This window comes from Ceratosolen solmsi, unplaced genomic scaffold (genome assembly GCF_000503995.2).
Source record: "Ceratosolen solmsi marchali unplaced genomic scaffold, CerSol_1.0 scaffold10, whole genome shotgun sequence".
Classification (NCBI taxonomy): Eukaryota; Metazoa; Arthropoda; class Insecta; order Hymenoptera; family Agaonidae; genus Ceratosolen; species Ceratosolen solmsi.
In genome coordinates this window covers 26,764,439-26,772,950 of record NW_011948412.1, presented here as the reverse complement: position 1 = coordinate 26,772,950, position 8,512 = coordinate 26,764,439, and the positions used below count along the sequence as shown (strand labels likewise).

Genomic DNA, 8,512 nt, shown 5'->3' with positions numbered 1-8,512 from the left:
AATAATATTTATCAGAAAATGTTATTAAAAAGTTTGATACTGATTAATAATTTAATATTTACGTTCGGAATAACGTCATAATGCAGGGTGAAGAAAGAAAATGATGTATAATTAAAAACATGCTACCATTTGATCTATATCAAGACAAAACCGCGTGAGAAATCAATGTTGTATAGTAAATTATATCCGTTACCTCGTTTTAAGTACTATTTGAATATATTTTTTTGTATATACACGTGCGCAAATGCATATAATATTTATAGAGAAATTGTAGATGAACATGTGTAACTATCAAGTGCGAAATATAGAAATAATCGTGGAAATATAAAAAAAGTAAAAAGGTAAGGATAAATGACCTCTCAAGCATGTCATCCAATTTATATCCGAAATTTTAATATTTGTATACGTGACAATATGGATATTTTTATTAGATGAGTTTATACAGACAATATAATATAATTTTATCGTGTCAGAAGTTACGTAGATAAATCGAAGACGGTAGTTACTAATAATGTTAATAAGAGGTTGTATAGTTGAACCTATAATAATAAAGAATGAATCATTACAATATACTTTATTAATATTTTTTAAAGGAATATAAAAGATAGAAGTTTTTGGGTATCGCGCATTTATTAACTTTATTATTTAACATTAATTCATTTCTAGTACTTGATAGCCTAACTTAATACGAAATGTTACGTTTTATTCCGTTTTTACAACGCAAAAAGATATCTAAAATATTCCTTTATAATGCTAATTTGCAATGAAAATGAAAGATTAATAAATAGTTCCATGAAGCTCAATTAATGTCAAGGATTAAGTATTTTTCTTACATTAATCACATTAATAAATATGAAAATAGTACTAAATTGTAATTAGACAAAATAACTTTTTTTTTTCTAACCGCTAATAAAATTCTAAAAATTTGTAAGATTCCTTTTTCTATTGCGTGTATAGCCTATGCTTACAATTAATGAAGGTTGAACTTTATTATGCTATCAATAACAAAACCACTAGAATTTTTCAATGCTCGTGATTTGATTAAATTTGAAACTGTGTTATAAATCTAAAAGTGATCATTGTTTTTGGAAATATATTAAGAAAAACAATTTTTATAGAAAATTTTAATGTATTTTAATTCTTTTATTTGTATTTAGGAAATAGATTGTAATTAACGGTTTTTTAAAATTTTAATAGTAATTGAAAAAGTTTCATGGAAACGTTACTATATGCATATTATTTTATTTAAAATAAGTACAAGTGCTTTTTGTATATAAACACAACGTATAATTTTTAGTATATAAAACTGTGTTTAATTTAAGCAAATTGGGAAAAGAGCCTATTTTGTAAGTAATTATTGCAAAATGATTGAAATAGGTTTAACATTCTGTGTGCATGAGCGTACCTGTAAAATGTGAATTTGATAAAGGTGCCTTTGAAGTGTAACCAAAATTGATTTAATTGATGAATGATAGATAATAAATATAGCGTAATTTTTTAAATTAATTAGAAAAATAAGAATAAATAAATATATATTCTCCAAAGTAGGTAGCAGAGATTGATTTTTTTGTAAAGATCATGTCTTGGATAGCAAAGAATTCGTTGAGTTGGCTGCAAACTCTAGCAATCAAAGTGCTGAAAACAGGCCATGTGCCGAAACACGTAGCCATAATCATGGATGGCAATAGAAGATATGCTAATAAAGCTAAGGTTGAACAAGTTGAAGGACACACAAAAGGGTATGATATAATTATGTTTATTACAATTAATAATTTATTTTATTACAATTTCATTCAAATTCTGAACCCATTTATAATTTTGAGTAATTTACATTATATAAATAATACTTATTGCATTATTCATCTTTTTTTTATTGTATGCTTAGGAGTGTTTTTATAGATTTTTTAATGTCAAATCTAAACTTCTCATATATAATAATAAATAAATATATATTTATTAAATAAAAATAGAATATTCTTAATATAGAATATTATTAATAAAATAATTTAAAATTGAATTAGAAATATTGACAGAAATTTTTTAGAAAATATCTATTAATTTAAGAAATTAATGATTTAATTGTTAATATAATTTTTCAGTTTTGAAAAACTTGCAGAAACTTTTCAATGGTGTCTAGAATTTGGTATTCTAGAAGTTACAGTTTATGCGTTTAGTATAGAAAACTTCAAACGAAGTAAAAAAGAGGTAGATTGTCTTATGAACCTTACTAAACAGAAACTTCAAAGATTATTGGATGAAAGGTAAAGAAGTTCATTTTTATTTAAATTAACTAATATTTAATAAATATTATCGTTTTTCATATTAATTTTAGAGAAAAAATGATGGAATATGGTGTATGTGTTAGAGTAATAGGTAATTTATCTCTTGTACCTCAAGATATCCGTATACTTATGGCTGAAGCAATGCGGATCACTAAACATAATAATAGAGCATTTTTAAATGTAGCATTTTCTTATTCATGTAAGTCATAATTTAATTAAAGGTTATAAAAAGTAAACATAATTAATAAATTGAAAAGAATTATTAGTTTGATTAGATGAAAATATCTTAAGATTATTAATTAGATATTTTAATAAAAAATAATATTTGCAATAACATATTTTAAAAAATATTTAAAAAATTTTAAACATAAAATATTTTTTATATATTTATATATTATATCTAATTCTAAAATTCTTTTTAAATTTATAATACATATTTTACTTTTAGCAAGAGATGAGATAACCAATGCAGTGAGAGATGTTATTAGAAGTGTGAAAGATGGTGATATAACAACAGATGATGTAGATGAAAATCTTATATCTAAGTGCCTTTATACGTACAAATCAGAAGATCCAGATTTACTTATTCGTACCTCTGGAGAGGTTCGTTTTAGTGACTTTCTAATGTGGCAAGTAAGTATTTATTTCGTTTAAATTGTTTACTAAAGTACTAACATAAAGAAATATAATAATCGTTAAATTCATTACATTTAATTAGTTTAGTAATTGTTGTAAATTAGTTAATTTGAAATAAATTAAAAATTTACTTTAAATTAATTATTAATTTATTGGATATTATTGGATATTATTCCAAAACAAGTATATTATTGAATTATAACGTAATTCGTTATAAGTAGATATTTTATTAAATTTAATTTAATTTACAAATAATTACATTATTTCAGACAAGCTACACATGCATTTACTTTACAAAAGTTTTTTGGCCTGAATTCAATGCTTGGGATCTTATTTATGCAGTATTTTATTATCAAAGGTGTTATAGTGATATGGTAAAAATGAAGGATGATTGTCAAGATAATGTTTCAATGTTAAATAATAAAACTAAAAAATTTATTTATAAATTATATAAAGAGAGGGAAATACTGTTTGAAAATGTATCAACAATTCCAATGATAGAGTGAAATATTAATATGATAATTATTTTTTTTCACATAAAATTAAAGAAATATCGTTTTAGTATATTTTTTCATTAATTATTACATAAATTATAATTACAAAAATACTTTATAATAAATAATTACTTTTATATGGAATGTAATTTATTAAATAATACATTTAATAAAAAATAAATAAATTGTTATTCAGTACTTAAATAATATTTCCTGTTAAATATATAGTAATGAATTTGTAAAAATTTGTATAAAATATTTAAATGATAAAACAACTGTTTTATTTTTTTAATACAACTTTTAATACATGTAATAATCATTTTAATTTTCTTTTATTTTGAAGATAAAATCTATAATAGATATTTAATAAAATTTTTATTAAATCTGTTCAATTAAGTGTACTGACATTCTTTAAATTTTGAAACTTATTATTAACGTAAAATCTATAATTATATTTATTATATATAAGTTAACTAAATATTGTTTTAAAAATTTTATTTTTATTCAAATTTTTTAAACATTTATTAATTACTTTAATAATACTGTCTGGGATCAGACTAAAGGCCTTCATTGAGATGGTGGGTGGAGGTTTGCTGGCAAGTGGTAGGGACAATGCAATAATTCAACACTGCCTTTAAACGTAGTGTTTTTCCCTTTATTGAATATAATTATATAATAAATCATCAGTGGTCTATTGATGTAGAATTGAGTGTATGATACAATGAATAAAGGAGAGTTTCTTCACTTAATATGAGCGACAAGAATCCTGTAAGTGTATTCTTGATGGCTTGGTGCTTGATTCTCCCACTCGTAGTTATGAACTCGCAGTAATAGTGGGAGATTCGCGCTGATAAGGGGCAGCGATGTGCCGCCACTGATGCGGGGCAATGATGATGCCGTGACGAGAGTCGCGCTGTAGGGGAGCAGATATTCTAAGAAATTCTTTGTTTATTAAAAACTAATTTCATTAAATTATATAATAAATAAAAAAATTATAGAAAATCTAGATAATAAGATACATTATTATTGACTGACATAAAATTATGATATGTATAATATGAAAAGAATGTATTAGTATATTAGTAAGATTGTAATATATTATGATGAGAGGAGACATAAATATTTACTTATAATAAAGCTGCTGATAACTTATTTATTTCACTAACTGATTTCACTCGTAAATATATTTGATATCCCATAAAAAATCTGATAATTTTCAGAATAAAGAACTAAGCTACTAGAAAAAAGCTTTTTATCTGACTACTTATGAAATAATTACAAAATATTAATAATCTGCATATTAAATACAAAAATATATAGGGTTTTTTAATAATACATTACATGTTTATTACAAACAATATTTATTTATAAAACGTAAATAAAAAAATTAATTAATAAAATCAATGTATATTAAAAAAAAAGAAATGTCCAATAAAAAAATTTTTCAAGATAGAATAAACTGAAAAATAAATTAAGCTATTTCTTGAAGGAGGATGATAATTTAATAAACGTTTGAATATTAAATGAACTTCATTGAATAATAAATGAACTATACATTTTTATTTAAATTCGATTTGCTAGAAGTCAATATTTCAAAATTAAAATTGAACCTACCTATTTATTTTCAATAAATTGAAGTGATGTAAAATTAGATATATTTAGTTTCTACTAAATTCGATAATAATATAAATTATTCAGAATTTTTTTATCTATACCCCATGCGATTAAAATGGTAAAGAATATTTCATATTTTCTATACAAAACTAATAAATATTTTGGTAGTGTTACCGAATTCATGGAAAATTATATTAATTTTTATTATAAATAAAATTATTTTTTAATTTATAAAGAATTTTTAAAAATTCTTAATGAAAACTAGGAGTCATTTTTTAGAACCACATTTTTCATAAGTAAAGTTAGTTAAAATGATATAATACTTTTTATAGTTTGATTATAATAATCTAGAACTGTGACCTGTGACCAGTGACCAGTACGTATTTTCTACTACTTTCATTGGTACTTAAGTTTATTGTAAATGCATACATAATACATGATGCACTGAAATAAACTTGTATTTTAATATATATATTAACACTTTTATTATGTATATATCATTTATAAATTTGTTCTAATCCAAAAAATACATTTTTTATTATATATTTTGTTCAATTTTCATGTTTTAAATTTTTACGTAACTTACTCGTTTTAATAATATTTTTGATTGAAAAATATTAAAAATAAAAGTTTCTAAATTTAATTTCCAATTTCAATCGTGCAATAGTTGGTACATTTATTTGTTATTATTCTTATGAATGCATAGATTGTACTGCGATATTTTATTGTATGTATAAATATGCTAAAATTAAATGGATGTATTGCTAACAGATAAATTGCTATTTTGTAATTTTATTTTGTATTTTTATGGATTGAAAATTTGAAAATTTTTTTTTTATACTTTTTTATAAATTTTTTTTTATTACTAATTTAATACATTTCACACATAAATATAATTTTATAAATTGTTTATCAATTCTTCACCAAAATTTTTTACTTAATTAAATAAAATTTGTTTAATTGAAATTATTATTATTTATTACTAAATATTTGTTTAATAATTTTAGATGAAATTCTCGATAAACAAAAAAAAAATCAAAATTCATTATAAACAATTTTAAATAAATTTTTATTTACACTATTATAATATATTTATTATAAATAATGTTTTTTATTAGATTATTCACCTTTATCATTTTTTTAAACTAAGTATTAGTATAAGCAATTATATTTCTATATTATAAAATATTATAAAATAAATTTTATTGTTCTAGTTTAATTTATGTTTTTAATTCATAGCAACAAAACATTTTTCGTAATATGTAATTAAAAGAAAATTCATTATTGACAATTTCTTTTAGTTAATTATTAATTTTGAATAAATACTTGCTATTTTTAGTACGGTATAATAATATTTAATGATTAAAAAATTTCAATATAAAACTACAATTTAAAAATGATATAATTTAAGTTAAATTCAATAAATAGAATTAAATATGTGCTAAGTGCTGTAAATTATCGAATAAATAAATTGACATTCATCAAATATTTAAAATATTAAAATATTGATTCATATCCGATTAGGGTTTATTTTATATATTTCAATAACACTTATAGAATTTTTTATTTATTTATAATGAAAATAAATGAATAGTGCAAACTAAAAATTTAGCCGATTGAAAACATTTGTAATAATACACTTGGGACAATCATTTGAACTGATGAATATATAGTAATTTACATAATAATAATTATAAATTAAAATAATAAAATTGACTATGTAGATACTGAATTTGAAAGCATATTATATTAGCAAATATGCTCAACGTATATATTATATAATCAATAATAACTTTCGAATACTCAAATATATTTTTATATAATGTGAACAAATTTATATTTATTAATAAAAATTTTTAGTTTTATTTCTAGCAACATTTATTATTATGGAAATAAAGCTGTTTAAATTTGAAATATTTTTGTATTAATTAATTTTAGAACAAACATTATTTTTACAATTTAATAAATATTATTATATTGATTTATTTTCATATGTTCGGAATATTGACGTTTTTAGTAATACAATAGTTTTGAAGTATTTAAATATTGTGTAAATTTAAAACATTGTTCTAAATTACTACGGGCAGCCGGTGCTATCTTTCGAATCATTTTAGAGTAATTAGACTCCATAACACACTCTCAATATAGTTTAAGCATTGGGTACCATAATTCTTTCTTCATTGATATAATTTTATTAGATGTTATTTAGAATTATAAACAGAATAGGTTTTCCTAGATGTAGGTTGTCTTTGCCTCGCTAAGAATGATTGACCTGGGCCAGAGCTGAGAGCCGCAAGTCTTTGGTCCATTGCCTCGCGATGTCTCATCAAACCGTAGTGATAAAAAGCTGTCATAATAAGCTTATCCTCCATTTCTTTGATCATTTTCGTTTCCTTATAGGAGCGTATGTCTTCAATGGTTTTGCGTTTATCCGGGCTGTCTGGATTGCCACGCGTCATCACCATCTCCGCGGGCGATTGTGCACTACTACCCTGTTGTTGTTTGGGATCAAGGATCTTAATCACATTCTTGGCCTTTTCTACATACTTTTTATAACGCTCTTCGAGCGAGGTTAGTTCGCATTCCTTGCGCAATAGGCTTTCTTGAAGACTGTTGACTTTTTGCTTTTGCAACTGCAAGCTACTCTCTTGTTCCTCGCTGTGTGTACTCAGCCGCTCATATTCGATCTGCAATCTACGCAATTCATCCTGCAGCTGCAAAAGCTTTTGGTGATCACTTTTTGATTCGGTTGTTTGACTATTTGTTACCTCCTCTAGTTTATTTTCTGTGAGTATAATTTTATATTAGTATTTATATTAATAATTTTTTTAATAAAAATTTATTTATGAACTATACATATGAGTTTCAATATTATATATAATATGAATTAACTACATCTGGATATCTCAATTAAATTATGATTTATAGAAGTAGAATTTTTGAAATATAGGCTGGCTTTGATATATTAAATTCGTTACAAATTTACTCTGTTTTATATAAATTTGAAACATTGTAGGTAGAAAGTCCTTTTATATTTTTAGTAAAACAATGATTTTTATAAATAATTTCTACAAAGTACTATTTAAATTTGAACAATATTCAAATTTAATTATTAAATAATAATTTTATTCAATTATATAAAGAACATACAGTTATTACTTACCTAATTCAAATATTTTTTTATTAGCTTTACGATTCTGTACTCGAAGATTATTTAGTCTTTCTTCAGAATCTTCAAGTAATTCTTGTGTAGGTAATTTATCATCAGTACCTTTTTGATTTAATTTAAGCGTTTTGTTTTCATATTGTAAAAGTACTAATTTTTCTTTGATTGATGGTGGAATAATTTCTGTATTAACAACTGCCTCATCAGTACTAACATTTGATAAATTTTCTCTATGATATAATTGTGTACACTTTAATTCTTCATTAGTCTCTCTCAAAGTATCACGTTCTATTATTAATTTATCTCTTTCACGCTGAACC

General features: G+C 22.6%; 2 protein-coding genes across 2 annotated transcripts in view; one reads left to right on the top strand and one right to left on the bottom strand.

Moving 5' to 3' along the window:
• On the top strand, window positions 1-3,434 carry Dhdds (Dehydrodolichyl diphosphate synthase subunit). Its single transcript, XM_011501513.1, has 6 exons — window positions 1-341; window positions 1,546-1,739; window positions 2,100-2,261; window positions 2,333-2,481; window positions 2,731-2,915; window positions 3,188-3,434. The coding sequence occupies exons 2-6, from the start codon at window positions 1,579-1,581 to the stop codon at window positions 3,422-3,424; spliced, it is 894 nt and encodes a 297-aa protein (XP_011499815.1). The 5' UTR covers window positions 1-341; window positions 1,546-1,578; the 3' UTR covers window positions 3,425-3,434.
• Window positions 3,435-7,000: 3,566 nt separating this feature from the next.
• Window positions 7,001-8,512, bottom strand: part of hook (hook microtubule tethering protein) — a 3,061-nt gene continuing 1,549 nt past the window's right edge. Inside the window, exons 3-4 of the mRNA XM_011501501.1 lie at window positions 8,190-8,512; window positions 7,001-7,811 (exon numbers count right to left, since the gene is read on the bottom strand). The exon at window positions 8,190-8,512 is cut by the window's right edge and continues 14 nt beyond it. Coding sequence (XP_011499803.1) covers window positions 7,228-7,811; window positions 8,190-8,512 — 907 coding nt within the window. The 3' untranslated portion in view covers window positions 7,001-7,227. The remainder of the gene's footprint in view (window positions 7,812-8,189) is intronic.

Bases quoted from the DNA above. Each gene is read 5' to 3' on its own strand.
- Dhdds (XM_011501513.1), top strand. From the start codon at position 1,579: ATGTCTTGGATAGCAAAGAATTCGTTGAGTTGGCTGCAAACTCTAGCA. The intron at 1,740-2,099 runs GTATGATATAAT...ATAATTTTTCAG, and splicing joins GTTGAAGGACACACAAAAGG to TTTTGAAAAACTTGCAGAAA. The intron at 2,482-2,730 runs GTAAGTCATAAT...TTTTACTTTTAG, and splicing joins TGTAGCATTTTCTTATTCAT to CAAGAGATGAGATAACCAAT.